Source organism: Eutrigla gurnardus (assembly GCF_963514095.1).
Source record: "Eutrigla gurnardus genome assembly, chromosome: 1".
Taxonomy (NCBI): domain Eukaryota; kingdom Metazoa; phylum Chordata; class Actinopteri; order Perciformes; family Triglidae; genus Eutrigla; species Eutrigla gurnardus.
This window is the reverse complement of record NC_139915.1, coordinates 6,357,083-6,383,394: the sequence shown is the minus strand read 5'-3', so window position 1 is coordinate 6,383,394 and position 26,312 is coordinate 6,357,083. Positions and strand designations below refer to the sequence as shown.

Here is a 26,312-nt window from a genome sequence, read left to right as displayed (position 1 = left end):
CACCAGTCTCTCAAGGGATTTCATGACCACAGACATCAGGCCAACAACCCTGTAGTCCTTTAATCCTGTGATGGAGAGTTTCTTGGAGAGCGGGATGATAGTGAAGCGTTTGAAGCTGGAGGGGACTTCACACGGCTCCAGCGATCTGCATGAAGATGAGGAGCAGCTGGGCCTGGTGCTTTCGTGATCTGAAAGAGCTGAATCACATCCTCTTCACAGATCCTGAGTGCAACGGGTCAGCAGGGAGGGAGTAGTGGGTGCAGGCCGCTGTTTGATAAAGCAGGCTTTCTCTTACAAAATCTTAAGGCAAGCCGAAATTGAGACGAGGTCAAATCACTGCCCTGCTAAAACAAGAGTGATACATAGGCGCATGATACCAGCAGAGGGAGCGCTTGGTTTAAATACTGTATTACACATTCATGAGTCCTCAGTGTGCAACGATGCAAGTTGGTTTCTCTTATTGGTCCAGCAGCAAATCATTTTCACAAAAAGTGCACGTGAGGAGCTGAAGAACTGGCGGATTCCATTACAAAACACGATGTTACCATGTTAGGGTAAAACCATGTTGTTTTTAATTTTAATTATCATATATGTGTGTGTGTGTTTTTTTTTTTTTTTTACACGTTGATAATATGCATCCATTTTATGTCTTTGTGGGTATGCAAACACATCACATGCATGCACAGGGGCCATGTAATGCATGTTACCAAGATATAGGCGGATTACCCTGTTGTGTATCTGTGTGCTGGTTCAAGTTTGTTTGTGTGTGTGTGTGTGTGTGTGTGTGTGTGTGTGTGTGTGTGTGTGTGTGTGTGTGTGTCAGTGTTCTTAGTGACGTGGTAAACTGTAATCCGCCCTAAGCCCAGGGCACCACAGTCGATGTCCATTAGTGTAATGTGCTGCGCCACATCTTTCCTTCTACTCTCTCCCATGGCCGTCTTCCGTTTTCTTCCATGCTACACACTAGTGCATTAGATGCGTGTTGCCAGTACGTATTTGAGCCATTCAACTCCAGTTTCAGAGGAACGTACGAGTAGTTAGGATAAGCTCTCTGACCTCTCACCTCCGGATGGATGGGAAAACACATTTTCTTGATTTGATGACTAAAATATAACATAATAGCACTTGTGTAACACTGTGGGTTGTAAACTGTTATATTGCAACAGAACCTACAAAGAAGTATTCATAGGGTGAATACATCTACTGCGATTATTACGTCCCTTTTTTTCTTACATAAAGCTAGGTCATGTGATGTGTGTGGAGGGTCAAGATCGACGTCCCCTAACAAATGTCACCTGTCTGTGTTCATGAAGGAAATGACGTTGACACCACAGAGAAATCAATCTCCCTGAAACAAGAAGAGTCATCATGACATCAGAAGAAAGACTGTGTTATTTGAGTAGATGTGATTTTTCAAATTTTTTATTCATTTTTCTCGGGAATATTGTTTTCACATAATTTTTTTTTTTTTTAAATAACTGTTTCACGTTCCAAGTGAACCTTTTTGTCTTCTTTTCATCTGATTCATGTTCTATTGTCTCAAAGTGGAAAAACTCCCTGTCGTCACTAAAGGTTTTTATTTCTGGTCTCATGTCCAAGCATGACTGCGCCACAAAATTGTTACATCTATGGTCAAGGGCCTGTTCTAATTCTGGCATTCGTACTTTGTTGTTTGTCTTTTGAGGGATTTGAAGAGACATCATTTTGCATTACAACATAAGCTAAATGCTCAAACTCTCGCCAGTGTCACCAACATCGAAATCAAGCTGAAATAATTAGCTCCAACCGAGCTCTGATTGATTGATGGATGTTATTGTTTGAAATTGGTTGTTACTAGCTGTTGTAAGCATGTGTCATATAAATATATAGAATTTTGATATTTAAAAAAAAAAAGAAAAATATTATTTTGTATGTGATCTAAAAGGGTTAAAGGGCGTTTTTTATTTTAGCACAACTTACAAGGAGCATAAAAAAACAACTCACATTTCTCGTATCTTCAATTGTTGTCTTGTCTTGTTCAATTATTAAAAATAAAATAAGTCTGCTTGTGTCTGTGTTTTAAAACCCTTTAAGTAAAAAAACTGCTGTCAGTCCAAATTCCCTTTTAATTTTGTCTCTTTTTGTATGTGGGAGAATCATAATTTCCTGAATCATAATTTTATCCAGGGGCTGCACGGTGGTGTAGTGGGTAGCACTCTCGCCTCTGAGTTCGATTCCCGGGTCGGCCCGGGTTCCTTCTGTGTGGAGTTTGCATGTTCTCCCCGTGTAAGCGTGGGTTCTCTCCGGGTTCTCCGGCTTCCTCCCACAATCCAAAGACATGCAGGATGGGGATAGGTTCATTGATGACTCTAAATGTCCCGTAACTAATGTTGCAACTAGCTTTACTCACACAATGCCTGAACCCAAATCTACAATTAGTTTCTGACTTACCAACAACAGACAAAGCAGCTTCCTTCCTTGCTCCAGACAAAATGTGGTTTGAAGGAGGCTTACTGGCAGCCCTTTAAGCACTGTGTGTGACCCCTCCCTCTAATCAAGTCTATTCACTACACCTGAGGTGGCTCAAACTTAGTTGATTACTCACTTAACATATGCAGTTTCACGACGATTTCAACAACAAGCTATCAGCACAAGACTAATGTTGCAACTAGCTTTACTCACACAATGCCTGAACCCAAATCTACAATTAGTTTCTGACTTACCAACAACAGACAACGCAGCTTCCTTCCTTGCTCCAGACAAAATGTGGTTTTGTGTGTTTATGTGTTTGTCTCTACATGTCGGCCCTGTGATAGACTGGCGTCCTGTCCAGGGTGAACCCCGCCTTCGCCCAATGACAGCTGGGATCGGCTCCAGCCCTCCCATGACCCTAAATACAGGATAAGCGGTAGAAAATGGATGGATGGATGGATAATTGTATCCATGTTGTCTTGGTTCCATCAACCCGGTGAGCAGGACTACGTTATTAAAACAAACCAGTAAACAGAAATGAAGCTCCGCTTGGTTCTACAGTTATGATGGTTTTATTGGCATTATTATTTTACAATGATGGTCACAGTCCGGAAAGGTAAAGAGACATGAAAAGAAAACAGTGACGCTATTGCAGTTAAATATGGGCCTCTCTTCTGTGTGGCCTACATATGTAGCATGCGGTTGCCATGTAAGGGTATTTTTGTCTGAATAAATGAATAATTCAGTGTCTTCTGGCAGCGGATGGACATGCATAACACACTTCACGCACTACTTGATATAGCGAGGGTTGAATCATTGGTAAAGCAGTCTGGCCTGGGATGTGAAGAGGTCGTGACCCCCACTGTAAGCGTAATTGGTTGCTGTTGAACTGTGGCCTTTAGCAAAGCTGTACCACCTTTTATAATCAATCACAATGTCAGCTATGACGGTTAATGCCCGATGTTTTTCTGATGGTCAAATGAGAGTCCCACCAACGATGCTGTTCAGACCATGACCAAAATATTCGCATATGCACTGAGCCCTATGGTGCAGATTTTATGAATTACAACAAATCAATTAAATATTCAAACGCTTGCTTTTGAATGGTCAGATTTAGCTCCCTGAGGAAAAGGTTCATACTATACAATTAATGGCATCAAATTGCGTTAATACTGCTCCATCAATAGAGATGGTAAAATACTGGTGCACTAACAGTCAGGAACAAAAAGCCATGTCTTCATCCAAATGGCTCCATGTGGTCTACGATGTGGTTAAGCTGTGAGCGGCTCCATGTCAACATTAGATGCAATAAAATGAATTGGTTACAAGCTGTGAAGGCCGTATATTCACTAAATTCACTGCAAATCACGGTGGCCTTATCATGTAGCGTCGCAACATCTTAACTGACGAATACACAGAGTGTCTTACATGGACAACACCGGAGACACTGACATGGGGGAAGGACATGTTGGAACGAGGTGTACATACAGTTTATATTACACACAGACTTTAAAAAAAATGAGAGAGCTGAAGAAAACAGGACAAGTGATCTAAGCCATTTAAGAAGCACTATGTACAGTGTGGAGACGGTTTGAGTGGCTGATGCGTAACAGAACTATCGTTTCTTAACAAAATCAAAAGAGCGACGACACAGAACGACATTGACAACGAGGGGGAGGGAAAGGGGAGTGAGGGATGTATGATATGTGCATGTGCGCAAACCTCTACAAGTATCACAACAAAAGCATGATTTTGCAGCGCCTGCTGTCGAGCACAGGAAGTGGGTGCTGAGCGTTGGTGTTGGAGGGGGGCGGGGCTGGGTTCAGTCGGTGTTGTCGTTTTTAGGGTGACTGGGGTTGAACGGGGGTGAAAGCGCTTTCCACTGCAGTCTAGCCACTGCCCAACATCTTTGTGGCACGCTGGTTGGCCTCGTCAATCCTGGTCTTGTTAGAATCAGCCTGAAAGAGACACACACAGTTCAGCTAACACTCGAGGAAAAGGGTGGGGATGTGTTACTGTCAAGGAATAAAACACGTTTATTTCTACCTTTTGCATTTCCCATAACTGTCTATTGTGAACATGCTCACTTAGAGAGTCCAGGAAATGACAACTTTACTTATTTTACCCACAGCTCTGGCCAAACACTCGATATCTGAATCTAACCACATGCTGGTTGCAATCTTAGTTTCCATACCTTTTCATACCCTAATACAAATAGGCCTATAAATAGTTATTTCCCAAAGTAGTCGTGAACATCTAACACCCTTTGAAGGCTCTTGAGCAATAACATTTTAGTTGCCAGTAGCAACTTCTAAATGTAAACAGATTTGGCAATAAACTTGTGCACCTTGGATTAAACATTACATTGCTACTTCACCAACTAAGTTAGGTTGTTGCCTAGAAACTGCCATGTTTCCACCAATAAGTATGAATATAGTACAGTGAAGAGGCAAGTGAATGTAATTCTCTTGAAAGAATGCAGCCTCTCTAACAGCTTCTCCATGGCAGTGCTCATACAGTACCTTCTCCATGATCCTATCGATCTGGCGGTTCTGGGTGTCGATTTCCTGGCCCATGTCCAGGGCCATGTGACGCAGATTGCCAATGATCCCACCCACTTGCTCCAGGTTTTCATCCATCTCGTTCTCCCGGGCATCATCTGTTACCCTGGAACATAGAGGAGGAGAAAGCAGCCCAAGATTATGTTGTAGGTCCCCATGGGATCTATTACACTGTGCTGGGAGGCACACAAACCGGTTTGGTACTGTACAGTCCAGCACACCACCAGTAGAAACAAAAAAATACATTCCTTGTAATGCAAATATTGGGTCGTGTAAGGATAAAATAATTAGGCTTATTAAGGTTACTGGTTCAAATGCATACTACCATCACAAGGCGTTTTATCTCACACACACATGGGCTGAAGATTCAGGACCATGGACAGCACTTAACATCAAGTCCTTTTCAAGGAAGTGAGAAACCTCAGCAAGAGGTAGAAACCCTGGTAATTAATATATTATATATGTCATAGTATTACACAGTTATTCTCAGGAGCAGGATGATACAAACCAAGCACTGCTACGCCAATTTGAGTTTTGTTGGACTTACCTCAAAACATTTTTTTGACAGATAGTTTCCAACATTTTTACAAATAAGAACATTTGGTTAAACCCTCACCTTTTAGATTTCTGAGAGTAATGATGAATATTTATTAAATATAAATATTTATTTGAAGACAACAGGTTGTAAACCAGCAGAATATCCACGAGGCACCTCTGCCCAAATTTGTTGCTCCAATTTTTTTCTCTTCTAAATATAAAATTCCTACATTATGACTACGTATTGCTGCAGACTGAGCACAACATGTCCTGTTTCCAATAAGCCTCAAAACATCGCAGTAAACTGAGATCAAAATCAGGGGAACGGTATGAAAATACATGTTAGTGACCGTCCATAATGATGGTGAAATGTTTCTCCGACCTTTTAACTTCATATAACTGTGGATGTAAACAGCATCTCATACTCACCGTACACACTTATGCAAACACGTAGAAACCAGCATGCACACACACACACACACACACACACACACACACACACACACACACACACACTACTTACCTGCGGATGAAGCCCCCACTGATGGCCATCTGTTCACGTTCATCCATCACTCGTGCTCCCGGCTGGCTGTTCACCACTCCATCCTGGTTCGCTCCCCAGGCCTGGCCCCCACCCTTAATCCTACCACACACACATTTCAGTCAGGGCCAGAGTAACTGTTGCATTGTGCGCTCGTGTATAGGTATTTGCATGCGTGTGCACTTTTCTTACTTGTTTGTGGGTGTGCGTGTGAGTGTATGCTGCAGTATGTGTGACCGTGGAGTGTGATTGTGTTTGTGCATGTCTATGTCAGTGCATGTTTTCCAAAAAACATACATGTACGTACTTAATGTTTGGCATGTCAAGCCAATCAGCCTACTAAAAGCCACATGGCAGCCACGTATGATAAATGTGCATACGTGCATTTGTAACCTATGAATAATTGATCTGGCGTGCAGATCAATTGAATCGGAGCACAATAAGCTCACACGTGGCTTGTGTTAGGAGGTAATCCTCAAGACAAACTACCTCCCACCACGAGCCCACGTACAGAAACACAGAACATAATGACCAGACACCAGACAGAGGAAACAAACACACATGCAGATTGAGAGGACATGCAAGTACACGATGTTTGACACGGGAAGGGAAGATATGTGAAGAGGGAACGGGATCAGACATGCTGTATCTATTAAAAGAAAGCCGAGCAGTTAGATCCGTTGTGGAAAATACAAAAATAAAACAAAAAAACAATGAAAACAGTGAGTGAAGGATGATCATTTTGCATGTGTAGGAAGTAATACAGCTGATGAGCCCTTCATTTCATCTGGATGGGACATCTGTAGGATGATACACTGTATACAGTCAAATAGGCAAATCTAATTCTTAGCATTTGTTTTATTATCTTGGAGTATCTGATGAGTGGAGGTCACCACCGAGGACAACACAATTTAGGCATTTTTAAAGTCTGATTTCTTCACGCTTCAGTAAAAGACTTCTACTGTGCAACGCTGTTGTCATGAGGTGGTGAACCACACCCATCGGGTGCTCCAGTTTATAACAACAAGCAAGAATTATTTTTCTGATGCTATTTGACCCAGCCATATAAAGAGTCAAGATCACATGAGACACAAGACATAACCACGATCACAGAACAAGTGATTCATGATAGGAGGACTAAAGAGCTATAGAATAGACAAGATCTGAACCCAAAACAGTCACATGTGGAAGCAGGAGGCAGCAAACTGCTAAAAATACCTTCATACAGAAAAAAAAAGCCGAAATCAGGTGGCAACAAACACCAACTGCTACAAAATGATGGCTGTGATGCAAATAAAGCAGATTAGTTGCATGCGCTACTGTCAAGATCCTGCTCAGCCCTGTTTTGGAGAAAAGAATCGTCTGTCGTTAAAATGTCTACTGAATCTCCAGAGTGGGTATAAAAAAGTGGTAGTGCACAGTGAAGGGAATGAAAACAATACACTAAAACTGTCCGTTCTCACTCAGATCTAACACAGAAAATCAAGTTCTTTCCTCAAGAAGATAAAAAAAAGCAGGATGTTCCACTCTAATGCCTGACTTTATATACAATACTGCATTTGGTAAATCATGAAGGCATCACTTTGAGAATGTCTGAGAAATATCTTGCTGCAAACCCTCCACAAATAACCAATATATTGCCATTTATTTCTCGGTTTGTTAGCCACTTGTGTTTTCTATAGCTCTGAGATAGACAACTGTATACAGTACATGTATTGGTCCCAGAGTATTGTACGCTCAGACATGACCCTGTGGCCATAGTTTGGCTGTGGAGGAGGGCCGGAGACCAGGTCACACAGGAGTTTGGCAAAACGGGCATTGGGAATCCACCTTGATATCAAAGCTTGCAATATATGTTTTAAGAGCTTTAATATTAAAATGGTAGCAGCCAATAGTATGTGTGCTCAGGGAACAGGTTTAAGAATAGTTTACGTTCATTATAGGACAGTCCTAAAGGAAGTTACAACTTCTGTGGGTCATATGCCAACGTTACACATTTTAGCAGCTCTCATTGCTTTCATGAGTAGTAGGTTAATGTAGTGGACTGTCAATAAGTGATGACATCGCCGTCTCATAGTCACAGTGCAGAGGACACCCTGACCTATGTTAATGTTAATGCTTGCAATGCAATCAATTCATGTGTCCTATTGTCTCAAATATGTCTAGAAAATAGCACACATTCAGGGTCGCCAACTGTCACGCTCCGGGCGTGACAGTCACGGTTGCCATGATAGCGTGACATTGATTGTGAAAGCGTGAGTGTCGCGCCAGGAGCGTGAGAGTTGGCGACCCTGCACATTCAATTTTAAAATATCGATCGCCACATCTAAGAAATGAGACCCAAAAAATAGAGCTTAAAGGAATAGTTTGACATTTTGGGTAATTCACTTTCCTGTGGGGAATGAGACTGAATGACGCCTCTCTCAGGTCTGTACGCTAACTATGAAGCTAGCAGACAGCTAGCTTGGCCTAGCACAATGGCTGGAAACAACTCACTTAGTGACAGGTTATATCTTGTTTGTTTAAAACGTATTATTCATTCATACAATTACATTTTTTACATTTTTATTCATTAATATAAAAATTGAAAGGAATAGTCCGGCGCATAACCCTGTTTTATTTTTCCGACGTATTTTTCCAATTCAGTTTTTTTCCATATTTAATAAACAAGGTACAACATGTTAATAAATTAGCTTTATTTAAACATTTAATTGGCAAATGGTCTGTTTACCACTATCTCCTGATCTAACAATAATAATTGTATTTTCCCAAAATGTCAAACTAAACAATAAGATTACTTAGCTGCACGTATCAGTTGTGTACTAATAAGTCACATTACTTCATTAATAAATTCTAGGAACTATGATACAGTCTTGTATGAAACTAGCAATTTTAATGTTTTAATGTCTTTTAATGTTGTGCATGAGCCCCATGTAATCAATTAATTCATATATAAACATGCAAGTTCATGATTTATTCTTTGGTTGGACTACACAGCATGATGCATCATGCTGCGGGGTTAGGGTGGGGCTCGGGAGGGGTTTGGGTGGGGATGATGGGTGCCGTGGCCCAGATCCCTGTTGATGCTGCTCCCTGCTGGAAGAGAATCTCTCATCCAATGTGGAATGAAGGGCTTTTGATGAATGACAACAGCGATTAAAATGGCATCGGACCTGTGTTGCAGGTGTGTGTGTTGTTCATGCATGCACACTCTTAAAACACGCCCACACATGCATGCAGCACTGGTGCCTGTTCCGAGAGCGTGTTGCTGTTGTTGTTGTTGTGGCTATTGGCCAGACTGCTCACACCACAGTTCACCATGCTCTACACACCAGAAGCAGGCAGGCGGATAGAGAGGCAGGAAGGCAGGCACTGAAACACATGCAGTCAGGCGACACAGGCAGCACCTACTTGTTACAGGGACATGAACATAGACCACAGAACTGTCCTAGATTGTTCAAATTCTTTTCTGCATCCTTCATGTCCTTATTGATTTGGTCCATCCCCTCCTCGATGCGCTCCAGTTGTTCTGATTACCAACACATTGTCATTTTTCCCAGCAAATGAACGAAAGCACGTGAGAAGAGAAGAGAGGAGGAAAAAGTTGCGGGTTGAAGGAAGGGAGGGGGGTAGAGAGGGTAAACAAAGGAGAAGAGACAAAAAAAAGACATTGACTGTGACAAGAGAGACATCAGACATCACCATCACCACCACCACCACCACCACCACCAGCACTGGACAGGCTGAAGCTCGGGGCTCCTGGCCGGTACCTACTTTTTAATACATGGGCATATCAGACCACAGCATTGTCCTAAATCTTTTAAATCTTTCTCGGCCTCCTTCAGGTCTGCGTTCACCTTGTTCATGCCCTCTTCCGTACGATCAAGTTGTTCTGGTGAGGACAAAGGTCATGAGAGCAGTGAAATAAATTTGACTGGTTTGTTTTCTTCCAGCGCTAGTGCTCTACGCTACGGTGCAAGAGGCATTAAATTGGTACGCTACATGCAGAAGGCAAAGCGGGCAACAAGCATCGAGAGCAGCTGTTGACACATGATTCGCATGTGAATTTATGTCCTAGGGAACAACTTTGTTGTTTCGTAGCTTCATCCAAAGTGACATTGCTTCTCTGAATAGGCGCCCTTTCCTCTAAGTGGCAGTAGCGATGCCAGCACAGGTAGCATGATTCATCCAGCACTGCATCTGTGCGTGAAGAACGACGTTGTGATAGGCAGAGTGCTCAAAAGCAATTGACTAAATGAGCAACAAATCAATGAACAAATGGTGAAATGAGTGTGATGAAAAGCACCATTCTGTCATGTGAAGTCACCGATGATTCCTTACTCAGATAGTCAATAGGGCACAGAGCTATAAAAAGCCCTGATTCAAGGTCAGAATCACTCTCTCTCTGGTTGGTTGAAGGACAGGATACCAGTAACCTCCATCAGTGTAAAGGGGCATTTCGTCTTCCGGGGAAAAAACTCCTCAAGTTTGATGAGTCACATTGGAATGCAGAGGATACAGTTGGTCATAAAACACTGGCTCAACATATATAGGAGCAAGTGCCACTGATTCACAACATACAGTGTTGTCGTGAAGTAGATCATTAATAGAATATAGTCTCCATGTCTGACAGTTAATAACAACTTTGTGTGGACATCAGCTGTGCAGATCAGTGTCCTGGTCCTAAACCAGTGATGTATCCACAGCCAAGTCAAACTGTTCCATTTAATACAGACACAGAGCCAGAGCAAACTGGTAACATCTTATTGGAAAACTAGACAACAGAGAGAATATTCCCTTTGCTCCTTTTGACTCCACAACACTTTCTATTTCTTCCCTTTCCTCACTCTCTAAATTCAGAGCTAATTAGACTGAGTGCTAAATAAATGACGCAAATCCAAGGGAGCTTTCACACCTAACTTTGTTCAGTTAAATGAGCCCCGGTCTGTTTGGCTCCCTGGTGATCACACCGTGTTGGCATGCATTGTTTATCTCCTCAGCTTCTGACAGCCTGGCCTCCTCCCCTCCGTCTGAGGATGACGGTGTAAGAGCCTTCCCTCCTCTCCCGTAGTCAGTCGCAGGTTGAACCAATTAGAAAGTAGGATGCTGAGTGGATAGAGTTCATACTACGTGGGTGTGTATGCCCTGGTTTGATTCGCAGCCGGCCAGACCGCTTGCTGCGTTGATCTTTTTCCCCACAAGAAATTGTCACTTGTTGTAATTGGATAAGTACAGGTACATTAATGTGTATCTATATCATTACATTTCCAGCTTTCTATTCACTATAACAGGTGATACAAATCAATTAAATGAAGGTCCTTAAGGCAGAAAGCTGCAGTTAAATCAAGTCCAGTTTAAATCCACTCTGTTTTAAATTCTGAATGAATTCAGCAACTCTTTAGTTTGAAACATTTGAATTGTTAGCGCTTTGACATACAACATAAACCTGCTTGATTGTCCATGAGTCGTGTATTTTTACGTTATCGTTTTAATAAAAACTACAGGATGAGGAAATTTCACTTTGCAAATCTTTTGGCTTGAAGTTTCAGTTTTATTTCTAACCTCTGGGAGAGACAGAGAAAAGCCTCCTTACACAAGTAAAAAGAAAGTTTAACAAGCTGACAAAATTACTTATCAATGAATTACTCCGCGGTTATAGTGTCGATATGCTACACCTGTTGTATTATTCTAAGTTCAAGCTTCTTCCTTCACATCTCCTTGCGGGTTTAACTTTGGTGCTCCGGGTTTCAGTGAGTTAAATTACTTAGTGTCATGAGATGAAAATGAGGGCAAGTGAGACACTGACACGTGTAACTCCATGCTGGGAAATATCCAGAGTACCTGGTTTAATGTGTGTCATTATGGTGGTGTGTAAATCAGTGTTTTGCTGTAAGTGTCACCTCACGTGGTCTTGGTTCAATGGACTCTATTTCTGACCCTCAATCCACTTCACATTCATCATACAGACCGACGTATAATGTGTACCTTTACCATGAGCGGGCAGTTTGTTTGTTTTACTCTATAATGCCTATTTGCCCAGTACTGAGCCCAGTATTTTTTGTTTTGCGTCATTGGGACAAGCTGTTGGTCCCACGGTGTCCAGTGTTGAGGTTGTAAATAAAATGGTAAAACCGTGATCTCCAGTTATTAATCTAAGGTTTAAGTTGTATCATTACAACCATCAGCCATGCTCCTTGTACATTTCATCGTTGCGAGTTGCTCACTGAGGCAGAGCTGCAATCCATCAGCCCTGAACGAGGTGTAATTCAGGTCAACATGCATGTAAGGGGCGAGCAGGGAGGGACTCATTAGCTGCAGCGAGACCGCCACCATAGGCAATACCTCACTGCAAGAAATGAAAAATCTCCTCCTATGTATGAGCTATGTGTGTGTGTGCATGTGTAAAGGACACAGGGATTAGTTACACCCTTGTTTACAGCTCAACAAGACAGTATTAATTACCACAGGCATGGGAAGCCATTACTCGTGAGCCTTTTCTTCTTTATGGCAAAATAAGAGGCAATTCTTGTAGTAAATAACATTGCAAATGTGTCATCATCACCGTTGTAGAGGCTCTTAAGTTCAGCAATCATTGTAAACAGGAAGGAGGGGTTGGGAAGGAGAGAACAAGAGACAGAACGAGTGAAGACAAGAAAGAGATTCATCATTATCGAGACCAGTGCTCTCCGAAGGAACGGGAGAGGAAAAATGTAGAGGTCAGGAGAGTAAAGTGAAGGGGATGAGAGCAAGGGCTGGTGGGAAATAAGAGAAGGGTCGCAGGGAAGAGAAATGAAGAGAAGAAGACAGAAAGAGGGAGAGAGACAGATGGGGGATCGGGTTAAGAGGACATTTGCTGAGAGGCAGAGGTAATTTAAATCTGTGAATTGATTGCTGCCCTGCGCTAACAGCGGTGAGCAGTGCAGCCGTTATTCTGAAGGGAGGAGGGGGGCGGGGGGGGGGGTGGACGGACGACAGGCTATCTGTTCCTTTGACAGGCCAATTAGGCTGCTCGTTCATGCATGGAGATGAGCACAAGGCAATAGTGGGTTTTAATGAAGGGGGGGTGGGAGACCTGTACGCTGGAGGGCCCTCACTCTGCAAGGGGCCCCAGAAGGAGCCGATATGATCACAGCTCACTTTCCTTAACAACATTCTTTTTACTATATTTAATTGCATTTAATTGCATTCTGGGGGCAGATCAAAGGTTTGATTCCGGTTCATCCAGTCCACATGTCCTTGAGCAAGTACTTAACCCTAAATTCTGTCTCTGCCGTTGTGTGTGTGTGAATGGGTGAATTCAGACATGTAGTGTGAGGTGCTATATATTCTGTTAGCCAGAAAAAAATTATGTATAAAAAAGATTTAATATCATGCAGTTGACTAAGCGTTCCTACATGAGGGCCCTGGCCCTCCTTTTGATTTGCCGTTTAAGTGGATCTAATAGTCTTTTAGATATTTTATGATTAATTTAGTTTGACATGAATGAGTCAGTTGTAGACTATATTTTGAAATAGTGCCAGCTGGCAGTGTTTTTCTCAGGGATAGTTGTTTCCACTGTGATATAGTCTACAATGCCAAAGAACCACGAAAGTGGCAAATACAAAAAAAACGAAGAAATTATGCACAGATACATGGTTTTTTGTTTGTTAATAAAAGGACCTGATTTGTGGCTGCAAAACTGCTAATCTCGGCATAAAGGATAAACTGGCAACACAGCTGATGGTATTCATACTGTACTCAAATGGTTTGCAGATGGTATTATTACGCTTTTACTTCAACACGGTCGCCTTTTTTAAAACATGTAAAATGATTGTAGTACGGATATTTTATATCGTAGAACTAAATGCTTGCGTTAACCACAGACCTTATTTCAGGCATCCAAAATTTTATAAGATAAAAAAGTCTACTTCGAGACGAGGGAACCGGAAGTGCAAAAATGCAAGACTCATTTTCAAAGTTTAGGACTCATTCCTGCAGCACCTGTTACTAAACTGTCTCACATACTTTGTACTCTCTCCTGATATTATAGGAATATTATAATAACGGTATACAGGGCTTCTTATAATAAACAATAAACTATTGTAATGGTTATATTATTCAGTGATTAGGGAGGAGGGCCCACATTTAAAATCTAGTATTGCACTTCCAGATAGAAAACATTGGATCCTACATTTCCCATCATGCAACTTGATAGCCTCATATGTTAGACCTTCAAATTTCAAACAAAGGACATTACACAACGGTACCCAAACTGGATGAGTGCTCATTTCATTTTTAAAGGTGCAGTGTGTAGGAATTCAGCATCTAGCAGTGAGGTTGCAGATGTCTCTTCTCTTGCCAAGTGGAGAACTACGGTAGCCGACGAGAAAATGTCAGAACGCAAAAAACGCAAATGGCCGGATCTAGAGCCAGGAGTTGGTTTGTCCGTCCTGGGCTACTGTAGAATATGGCAGACTCCATGAAGAGCATCTGCTCTATATGTAGACCCAAACAGCTCATTCTAAGGCAATGAAAACACAGCAATTCTTATTCAGGCATTATACAGGAAATAAAACATACTAATTATTCTTTCTGCCAATTCTTCAAAATGTGACACACTGTTCCTTTAACCAAGCTATCATTTGGGCAGAACCGGAGAGGATGTGGAGGGATACGAGAAAGATCCTGTATCGTGTCATTTACCAGTCAAACTCATCATTCTTTCCTCTCAGAGAACGGAGAATGGTAATGTATATCAATGACCAGCTGACCTCTGACCTCCGTGAACGCAGCAACCAGGTTTCAGAGCGCAAACACTGTACATCACTGCTTTTAACATTGATTATTTTAAAGTAATTTATATCTTCCTTCTGCTGCTTAAAAGTATATGAAGCTAAAATCAGTAACATTAACTCAATATATAAGCATTTGTCTGACAAATACAGTAAAGATAAATGAGTAGTATTAAAATAGGGAGGCGAAGCAGAAGGCTAGGTCAACAGTCACATCCAGTGTAATCATTTCAGCCACATTAGCTCTGTGTCAGCCGAGTCCGCCGTTAAAGACTTGGCTGAAGTTTACAAAGAATTAAACTGTTCTCCTGCTTTCGTAATGACATAATCATAAAGTAATTTTCATCTCAATTTGACTGCGACTCTACAGCGTTACACTGGACGTACTGCTGATGACGACTCTCACATTAAACAGCATGAGACAGCTGCAGGAAAGAAGTGCAGACAGATAGTGTTAGTGATCTCTCCCTATGAACTTACCTCCCTGCTCATCCAACATGACCAGAGTCCTGATGCCGGCATCTTTACTCTGACAGACAGAAAGGGAGATGGAAAAAAGAAAAAAAGAAAGAAAGAGAAGAAGAGAAGTTGGAAAAAAGAGGAATACATGTGACAGATCAGTGAAGGTTCACAGAGCAGAGCTATCAGCAGAGCTGGGTCAAATTATAACTGGAAATGTCATGAGCGCGGCTGATGTTGGCACAAATTAAGGAATATTTTTTATATTCTTTGGAAATACACTTTATAAACTTTCTTGCCAGAGGTTGGACAGAAGATTGGTATCGCACTCAGACATTAGAGTCCTAACAATCTCATCAAACTCTCAGCAGAACGGCAATATTTTTCAATAATGTCAAACCGTCATCATCCATCAGTCAGCAAAGAAAAGCAAGGATTTAATTTATTATATTTGAGACCGGAGCAAAGTCATGGAAATTAAACACTTTAGAGGAAATAAACACTGCTCATCATGAGAATCATAGTACGAAACTATCTTCTAGAATAAAATACAAGCTACAATTGTTCCCAATGAGGAGGGAGCGTAGAAAAGGCGCTGCAGCCAGCGTCGTTCATCTGAGCGCACCAAGCGTTTCAAGTTGAAGAAATCTGAACTTTTCAGAAAAGCGCTGGTGATGTCACGGAAATGACCGAAAAGCCCATATCAGCCCAGATCTCTCTTTTTTTTTTTATGAACCGCTGGAATGAAGCGCTCCCCAGCGCCCCGCGGCTGCTTTTCTGACAGAAAAAGGCGTTTTGTGGAGAAAGGTCCGAACTTCCCCATAGACACTGCCTGTCAAGTTGTTTTAGAAGCATGACTCATGCAGATATCATCTGATTATCAGGCATAAAACAAAAATGGAAGATAAATGAGAAAATCTCAGAAATGGCATGTGTTATATTTGTCATGCTCACTGGGCTGGTACCAGAGATTCGTTGACAAAGCTCCAGCAATGTATCGTTCTGATTAGGCTAACAAAGTTGGCCCACGCTCAAACAGACTAAATAATGAACCTTCATGCAGACACGCTGTTATTTCTCTGTGCTGGGCTTCATCCCATAATAACACACTTCGGTAAGCACACAATAAGCACATTGAGCACTGTGCATACAACAAAACAACAGCTTTGTTCTCTCTGTGAACCCCAGGCTTCCTCTGACAGATATTAAAAACCAAAGGCCGTTCAGTTCATGCGTCAGCTATTCTGGATCAAAGTGTGCTCTGACCTTCTGGGAGCAATGATAGATAGAGACCAGCACTGGAGGCCAGTAAGACATGCCACTGATATTAGTGGCCATCAAACCGACAGATCGGCGGCTGTTGACGTGTGCCACTGTGAAGTTAACATCCGGAAACGTCCAGAGGTTTATTTACATGAGCTTTGTGGACAAAATAAATGATAATCAAATGATGAAAAAATACACTTTTACAGATACGGGTGAAGAACTGCTTGTGTACCCACCAGGAATCATGGGAAACCACAGACAAGCGAGGGCAGTCGTGGCTCCTGAACTACAGGACAGGAAAACCGACTGCGCCAACTGGCAAAGTTGATGCGATGACATCATATACTCACATACTGGCTCAGTGGGGACACACACACACACACACACGCACGCACACACACACACACACACACACACACACACACACACACACACACACACACACACACACACACACACACACACACACACACACACACACACACACACACACACACACACACACAGAGACTGAGTCTTTGGTTCGGAACTGGTGATTTTTTTAGCAGTTTCTCTGAAAATAATTTTCCGCCCAGGGAATGAAAATGGCAGGCGGTGAAAACCTTTTCAAGAGATTAATAGAGATTCATATTTTAAGACTTTAAGATACTTCAAGATCTTCCCATATTTTGTTCTTCATTTATGCTAAGCAGCAGTGCTGGCATGAATCAGTCCTTATAAGCACATATGACTAATAAGGTAGTAGAAAGTAATTTTGTCTTTAATTTTTTCTAAAATAGTGTTCTGCTCAGACTGGATATCAGAAGCGGATGTACTCATCATGGCGTCAGCCATCAGTTTGTGTACTACAGCACTGAAGCCTCGAGTTCGGCATTTTTGCCGCCTGGTTCTGCTCCAAAACCGATATCGTCAAAAAGGTGAGGTGAATTTAAGGTGTTACTTAAGAACTTAAGGTGGTGTCAGTCACAATCCTTGAAGCGAACACAAGCATGTTAAGAAAAATGAAAGGCAATAAAAAGTGTTACTATTGAGGGAAAGAAGAACATAGTAAGAAGAAAGAGAAGAGGAAGACTGTTGACATTAAGACAGAGTCCAAGTATTGATTTGTCATTGAGATATCCACTCTGCTGTCTCCTAGGATCTATTCTGATTCAGTCACTGTGGAGACGACTTCGGCTGCCAACCACCTCAGGTGATATCTGATAAACGCAAATCTACTGCTTTAAGTTTTGGAATTGAATCAATCAAATGATTGGTTGATTTATTAAACATACACCGTATGCAATTCCTGGCAAGGCTGTTCAAGATTTACTGTCTATAGAACTATTTTATGAAGCATTTTAGAGCTGGTTAGCTGAGCATAACGACTGGAAACGGGGAAGACATCGAGCCGAGCTCTCTCTGAAGGGATTAAAATCCATCCACAAGAATATATAGAGCTCATTAATTAACACGTTTATTTAATCCATACTAAAAAAAAGTAATCATTGTAAGATTGCCAGGCAACCAGCAGAGACTACACCTGTAAAACGGCAACTTTATTAGATTACGTTTTTTATGTGGATTAAACAAACAAGATATAACCAGTGGTATAAGCCAGGCTAGCTCTTTCCCCTGTTTTCAGTCTTTATGCTAAGCTAAGCTAAACAGCAGTATATTTACCGTACAGACATGACAGTGGTATCAATTTTCTTGTCTTTTTTTCAGCAAGAAGCTGAATATGCATTCAGTGTCAAATAATGGCTTTAAAACATAGAGATCCCCAGAGAATCCGAATCAAAACCACATTGCCTCGGGTAGAGAGTATCACCATACAACAACAACCAAATATCCATCATGTCTTTGGCTGTTCCTAAAATGCAAATCCACAATACTATATCACCTTTATTTCAGTCTTTGAAGAAAAACAAGGTTCAAACAGTGGATTAAATTACTTGCTGAGGTCAATATGTATGTATGCTTTCATCAAGGCAACAGTGAAGTAGTCTCTAGTCATATAATAGCCTGCATGAATGTAATATCACATCCATCTGGTGTAATAGTCTAGTCTCTGACTTCAGGCCTGACTCTGCTCATCAAATCAGATCTCCAGTTTCTCTGCTCCACAGTCGCATTTCATTTGGACTTGACGTTCTTCACAGAGTCATCTCTACCTCTCTGTTTATCTTCCTCATCACTCTCTTCATCTCGGCCCTCGTCCTCTACTTTTTTTTCATTTCCATCTCTGTCACCGGCTTTCTTCACATTTCATTCTGATCCACCATTTCTCATTTCTGCTCCCTGCCTGGTGGTGATAACAGCTTTCATAAGAACTTCAATATCTCTGGGTCTTTCTTCATGAAAGCTTTTCAGAAAAATTAATCGTATCGCCGAAATATGTTGCACTGCCAAGTTCACATCTTGCTAATACAGTTTAGATATGGCATGCGATTTACGCTAATCCATAAATGTTTTTGTGATTTGTGATTGTGAGCTAATTTTTGCTGTTTTTATGTAAACAGTTTTTCCAGTAACAATTCAATGAAAATGTAGGTTTGATGAGCTAGAGGCAACACAGCTAGTGTGCTTTGAGTTTATTTTATATGCCACTTAAATTAAATGTGAATTCCAAAACATATTATATATACTTTCTTCCTGAGAGTTTGATGATAAATGTCTGTTCAATATATAATATACTGTATATAACAGTGGGTTAGCTTGAAAACGTGTTTTGTTGACTGTTTGAATGAGGTACGACATGTTACTTGGTGCACTTTAGAGATTCTGGTAGGCGGACGGAGGATTGATGTGTACACCTGTTTCAAGTCTTTGGGCTAAGCTAACATGTCCTCGCTCCAGCTACAACACAAAGGTCATGTTGCACACTGGTCCGGAGAATTCATTATATGTGACATTTGCACACGACAAGGACGCATTACATCACTGTGAGTGTTTCAGTCTGACCACTAACTGCCATTGTTATACTGTCGTTAACACACACGGATATTTCCAGGACACAACGTATTTAAAGTCCCAGTGAAACACAAGTTAGAGCATCTTTAGCTTCTGTACTGTGACCTTTTCAGCACATTTCATAGGAAGAAATGATGAATATTGATATGATTTAACATAAAATAGGATTGATTGAAAATTGTTTATTTTGCATATATTGTTAAACATCTGGGGAACAATATGTGATTTTATTTCTTCTTGACTGTTTTATGGTGTTTATGTAAATGTACATAAGAAGACTCTGCAGCCACAGAGGTGGATGTTCAAATGTTATTTAAAAATTATACGTTGTATTAACTTACACTCGATTGGCAGCACTAGTATCACTATCACCATATATTTCCATCTAATTTGAATTCACCATGTTGCTCTCTACAGTAAGTTCATGTAATTCAAATGCATTATAATAAAGGTTCTGCATGGATTGTACAGCATCTCACTGGGTACAAAAGTAGAATAAACTATCATTTCTGTGTCATCCTGATTATAAGAAACAAGGAGAGGAAGTCAGAGCTGCAGTGCAGTTACAGAGTGGGTGTGATCCTCAAAGGATCATGGAAGAGAAGCATTTAAGAAGAGGAGGGAAGCGTTGGATTTATTCTACAAGGTCATTTCACCCATATATTACTTTCTTCCTTTTGTGTTTTTGTGATCAAAATAAAAATATATTATATGAATGGATATTGAATCATCCTTACGTAGCATTCGAGATAGCTGTTTTTGTCATTTCTCACAACCATCATTTAATGTTAAGGATACATTGAACCAAGTGTTATTAATAATACTAATTATTGTTATTGTAAAAACAGCTGATAATGGGGAAAATTGCTGAATTAATTGAGTTAATTGAGTTACTTTTAAAAAATGGAGTTAAGATCCATAGATGAACATTGTGAGCCTTGCTAAAAAGCTAAATTGCCATTAAGCAGCTGCTCAGAGTTTCTACAGCTATGTTACAGCTACTGGTTTGTGTGAGTTCCATAACTGTTCTCTTACAGCCTGCCTTTAATCATGAATAAATAATATTGAGTGGTTGCGATTAATCAAGGTATTGCTTCAGCCTCTGCTAGGAAGCTAAGACTAAATGCAATCAGCGCCCATTTTTTTCTACAGTTCAATATTGTTAGTATACACTATCAGATGTGGACAGGCCTGAACAGGCAGGTATCGCCGCTCAGATCTCAGAGAGACGCTGGGGCGAGCGTGCTCGCTGCTCTCCACTTATTCAATTAGTGTAAGCTTCACTATAAGCCCCTTTAAACGCGGGGTGTATACGTACATGCTCACAGGTTTCCGTAGGGAAAGGTGCACGGTGTGTTCAGCAGCCACAACAGAATCACTTTAATCACCATACAATTAAATACAAACAGCCTTGACAACAATAGACGTTCTCTCTTTTAATTTCCAGGAAAGCAAAGTTGTTGTTTTCACTCCATATGTTGCATCCTGGCAGCAATCCCTCACTTTACAGATTTTATGTGAGAATATTCAGGCCATACACTCAAATAAACCCGGGTGTAGTTTAATAACATATATTGTATTGTATGAAGAGGCATGTGGAGTCTCATCCATAATTCATGTTCCCTTATTGCCACATTGCAGTCTATTTGAGCTCTATTTATCTGAGGAGATGCTAAGCGAGAGGGATAAACAGCATATTGTCAGCAAGAGAGGCGGAGAGAAGCCAAAATATGACACAGTCGCTGTTTGTCTCCGTGTCTTTCACTGGTTCCAGTTCAAGAGCTACCATGTGGGAGCACCACGAGGAGACACACTCTGTACTCGCAAACCACAGGACATAGAGATGAACATTTGGAAGCAACAAATAGCGTTCACTAGGCATTATCTTCAAAAGGGCAAATATGCAGCTACTGCCAGAGAAAAGGCTTGTCCGTCGAGCAGGCCACTGTTTAGGTCAGCCTCAGGTCTCCTTCTGTCCCTCGTGGCTTGGTCTCATTAAGACATGGTGGCTGATCCAGGGGTTAGAGCAGGGCCGTGTCTCTGTTTGAAGCCAGCATTAGGAGCAAGAGGCCCGACACAAGCTCATGGCAGTCCAATGCCATATATAGTTTTTATTTATTTGTTATCATTTGATTTTCTTCTTAACAGGTTACAATACAAAATCGACTGTATATATATATATATATATATATATATATATATATATATATATATATATATATAGGTATTGATACAAAAAACACCACCACCACGCCCCTGTTGTGTTGTGACTGATCATGTGACGTGTGTCATCAATGGACTCACCTCCTCAACCAGAGCCAGCATGCGCCGAGTGCTCTCCAAAGACTGCAGGGACAGAAAGAGGGTTCGCATGATTAGCTGAGGGTCCACAAGAGACCCGAACACAAACACAGCAGAAAAGACGGGATATTCAAATGTGTACACGGACAAATTACTGACACTCAGTCACATAATTAGCCTTGATTATCCCTCTCCTCTCCTCTGATCCCAGGGTTGATCATCAGATTTCTACCGTTTGTTTGCTAACTTTCCACCCTCTGCAGGCTCCCTCCGGTTCTCATTCATTTCTTAAACCAAACATCATTTCAAATCATTCCTCAGCCTCATTTCACTCTTTCCCCTGTGTTATCTCCATCCATCCTGGCCTTCCTTATTTCTCCCTTCCTTCCCTCCCATCACAGCCCCTTGGCCCTGCATTATCTCCTCATGAATGTTTAATAAGGCCATTTGAGCTGCTCTATTATTCTGCTGCACAGAATTATATCTGCTCTTCCTGAGCTGCTCTCAACTCATTAAAAAGGGCAAAGTTCTTCCCTTCCTAAAAAAAAAGCACAGTCTTGATGAAAGAGACTGAGAACACATTTCTAAAACGGGACGGTCATATAACAGTAGCTGTGTCTGTCAGCCTGAAGGCTTTGAAGGTACATTTGAGTCCTTATGAGACTGAGAATGGGTCATCGTTGTCAAGTCATTGAAGAAATCAGTGCACAGTTCTTCCTTTTTCCTTTTTACCGAAAAAAGTAGGCAATGAAATAGCAACTGAATGGCATATTTTTAGCTAGTGTGACCCACAAATGTTGTCAAATACAGATGATGATGCGTCCCACGTGATAATAAACGCAACACGATTTGTTGCTGGGATTAATTATTCAATTGAGTGCAATTTGTGTGTATATAACAAGCTCTGAGGATATTATAATAATTCATATATTTTATTAAATATGATGATTCTAATCAAGGTGCACAATTACAAACTAGACAACAAATAAATGCTGGTTAATTTAGACTTCCAATTAGCAGCCACTTTAGCAGGTAACACACAATCATATGAAATCCTACTTTACCGACTTGATAATTCATATTTACTGTCATTTACTGTCTCACCTTTAAATATTAAAGCAGATAACAGTATTTGCTTATGGGTCAATATGTAAACCAGTGTGTGTGTGTGTGTGTGTTCTACTGTACCTCATCGGCTACTTGGTCTGCACGTGTCTGCAGGTCTGCCAGCTCATTTCGCATGTCTGATTCATCGGCCATGATGACTGTTGAACTTTGACCTCAAACAAGAAACACTGGAAGGGACAAAGAGAAGGGGGAGGGGTGACAGAGAGGTTAGTATACCAACAACAAAATAAACTAGCGTGAAAAATTTTGATTTGTACAGCATGTTGCCCATCAGCTAGCATTCAGACCGCAGCCCTGCAGTGAAACAATGAACGGTGGCTCTTTGATAAACAATCTATCCATCCATCTGTTTTACTATCATCCATCAATCTTGGATTCAGTTTTTTCTGCCCCCACGTGTTGTCAGATTGGAGAGGTTGTTCTATTACAGCGGGGTCAGAGGTTCAGTCACAAGTAGCAGATTTCCGCAAAGGGTCCTTCAGCAAAACAGTGAAGAGCTAATTACACCAGACCTTGAAGCTAACACTTGAAAAAAGCACCATTTCACACTAATTGGAACTACTTTGTGGAGAGGAGGAATTACAACTCAGCAGGGAAAGTTATCTGGGTTCCTTTAAAAGCTTCATGCGGTCAAAGCTGTCCAATCCTCTCTAACTGTCAACGGCACAGAAAACACTGAGATGCTGACTTAGCCAAAAGGGCAAAAGTCTTACTTCATAAGCACAAGTGATGCATAATTCACTGTTTAAAACACTGTGGGTAAATAGATTTTTACAGACCCAGTCACGCAACCATCCATGTTTATGTACACTCATAAACACACTGTCCACAGGAGAAAGCCTGCTGCTACAGAGCTCAGACCTCACTAACCCAGAGTTTCCTCCTCAGGGGTCATCAGTGAATCGAGATGAACGAGAGATGAGCTCCATCACTCTAACAGTTTGAGGAAAACGTATCCGGACAGAGAGCAGGGTCTATTTTAGTTCCTCTGACAGCTTTTATTTCATATAGCCGCACTGAGCAGAGCCGGAGGTATGACCCATGAAAAATGCATGTTGCTGTAACTCTGCAGGCTGTCGGAGCGACACGCTGCTGCCGGTCGGGGCGAAGCAGACCAATACCAGGGAGCTCAGTCTCTATGTTTGCTTCATTCTGCCCCGGCTTCTCTGAACAATTGAGCCCTCAATGAAGCTAATAATCTGATCCAATCAGATCTCATTAGTGCATCTAACGCGTTCTTGTTTCTATTGCACAAATCTTTTTGTTCTAATGTGGCTTGTCGCTGATATAAATTGAACGACCCAGCAGCTTTCAGCTCTGGGATCATTAAAGCTTCATGTAATCTAATCTACTGCAATATACAGTGCAGCAATGGGACGGAGGGACCGTTCACTTTTGGATTCAATCAGGTGCTGGGGCTGCAGGAGGAAACTGCCAGTTAGATTCATTTGCCACAGCAAAAATGACATTTCCAAACTCAGGTTGTCATGGATTTGGTTCATGGTTTTCAAGTTGCTTGTTTAAAGATCTTTTCAGGAAAAAACAGCTGGGTATTTTGTTGATGTACCAGATTTGGGCACCTTAAAAGTTTGTTTTCTGCTGGAGCCTGAGGCCTCCATCATCCAGTCGCTGTCACAAGGTCTCTAAGGTGAATAGACTCAAAGATAGAGTCACAGCTGGATGTTTGATAAAGTAGCTCGGTGTTCTGCCCGCCCTCTGTCTGTCTGTCTCTGCCTCCATCTCGGCGGAGTCATCGGGGCGGTTAATAATTGAACATGTGCCGGGAAAAGAGATGGAGGGGGGAAAAAACAGCCTTTTCAAAGTGCTTCTCTCCTTCTTCCATGCCCCCTCTCTCCTCATGTGTGTTTTGTCTGCTATGCCTTGTGCACAGTTGCACTTTAAAATATTTATTTTGACATTTTACATTTCAGCCATTTGTCTGCCGCTGTAGTCCAGTCCGTCTCACAATGAATAAGGTGCAGCTCATAGATTAGCTACATAACAGGTGAATCATGCTGAGGAGACGAGGCTTTGTGTTATAAAAGAGGGAAACTGGGAGGGAATAAAACACAAATCCACCATGTTTTCGGCAGAACAAGAAACAGTCCAACAGCCAAACATGTATTCTTTTGAAAGAGACAAATGAAGATTAGTAAAATTACAATTATGTAACACAGACTGATTCATTTGGAGGAATGAGTCAATTTATTCAGGTCATCATTGTATCGCTCGTCTCCGCTTTGTGGAATGGATATGAAGATTCAAACTAGCAGCAAGACTCATCAGATCCGTTGCCATGCTCGAATCATGCCCACTTGTTGACAGTGTTGTCAATAGCAACTGTATTGGCGATCTAGTGATACATCTGCACTCTTCAAGTACATTTACACAACTGAATATAACTAAATACTGTAACATCTCACTCTGTCAGTAACATTCAGGCTTGTGCTCTCACACCAGCCTCACTACATCAATCCTCCCAGTGTACTGTCTGCAGGGTTATTGATCAGTTGTTGCTTATCTCTTTGCAGAGGAGCTGCTTCCTGTCAACACACACACACACACACACACACACACACACACACACACACACACACACACACACACACACACACACACACACACACACACACACACATATCACAGCTTCTCATTTCCCTTTTACATTTAGTCCGTCTATATTTGTGTCCCTCACTTCTCAATCTTTCAACATTATGACAAAAATTCAAACTAATCAAATATGAATCAATGTGTAATAATTTAGTAATTAACAGTGTATTTGCTTGGATGCTGAGTATAAGAACTATGTGCTCCCACTTGGATAATCATTTGGTCATCTGTGACCCTAAAACATCAATGTGCATTAGAGGAGTTAAAGGGGCTGAATTCAATAATCAAAGCAGAAGGATTGTCTGCTCACAGCGCTCAACATGGAGATGGCTGAGCCGGCAGCTTGCAGCTACCAGTGACTAACAGTGCAAACACCTGCAGCAGTGCTGATAGAGCTAAAAGTGGTGTAATCTGATGCATGTCAGCATAAAACAGTATGTTGATCTCAAATTGCCATGCCAGAATACTGAGATGATTATGTGTGTATGTCTATTGCTTAAATGTTATAGGTTACCAAATTGGTTTCCAAATTTCATGACAATCAAAAAAAATCCCAAATTCATCCTCTGGGAATCATGGATTCAATTTGCATGTCAATCAATCTATCGACCGCATTGTGGTGCATAATGCAAAGTCACATGATGACAAACATCGGTAAGATTCACCCTCTGGGGACCATGAATGTAGAATATCTCAGGAAGCAATCGAGTTATTGTTCAATTAAATCAGCCTGGA

At 41.4% G+C, this 26,312-nt stretch overlaps 1 protein-coding gene across 2 annotated transcripts in view; it reads right to left on the bottom strand.

The window, feature by feature from the left end:
* Nucleotides 1-4,327: 4,327 nt before the first annotated feature.
* LOC311018021 (synaptosomal-associated protein 25-A-like) overlaps nucleotides 4,328-26,312 on the bottom strand; it is a 34,892-nt gene continuing 12,907 nt past the window's right edge. The window contains exons 2-8 of one of the 2 annotated variants that reach the window (XM_084016755.1): nucleotides 23,028-23,134; nucleotides 21,843-21,884; nucleotides 15,342-15,390; nucleotides 9,865-9,982; nucleotides 6,073-6,192; nucleotides 4,974-5,118; nucleotides 4,328-4,409 (exon numbers count right to left, since the gene is read on the bottom strand). In XM_084016755.1, the coding sequence (XP_083872881.1) occupies nucleotides 4,341-4,409; nucleotides 4,974-5,118; nucleotides 6,073-6,192; nucleotides 9,865-9,982; nucleotides 15,342-15,390; nucleotides 21,843-21,884; nucleotides 23,028-23,099 (615 nt within the window). In that variant the 5' untranslated portion in view covers nucleotides 23,100-23,134 and the 3' untranslated portion in view covers nucleotides 4,328-4,340. Of the gene's footprint in view, nucleotides 4,410-4,973; nucleotides 5,119-6,072; nucleotides 6,193-9,501; nucleotides 9,620-9,864; nucleotides 9,983-15,341; nucleotides 15,391-21,842; nucleotides 21,885-23,027; nucleotides 23,135-26,312 lie in introns of both variants that reach the window. The other variant, XM_084016754.1, reaches the window with a different exon arrangement.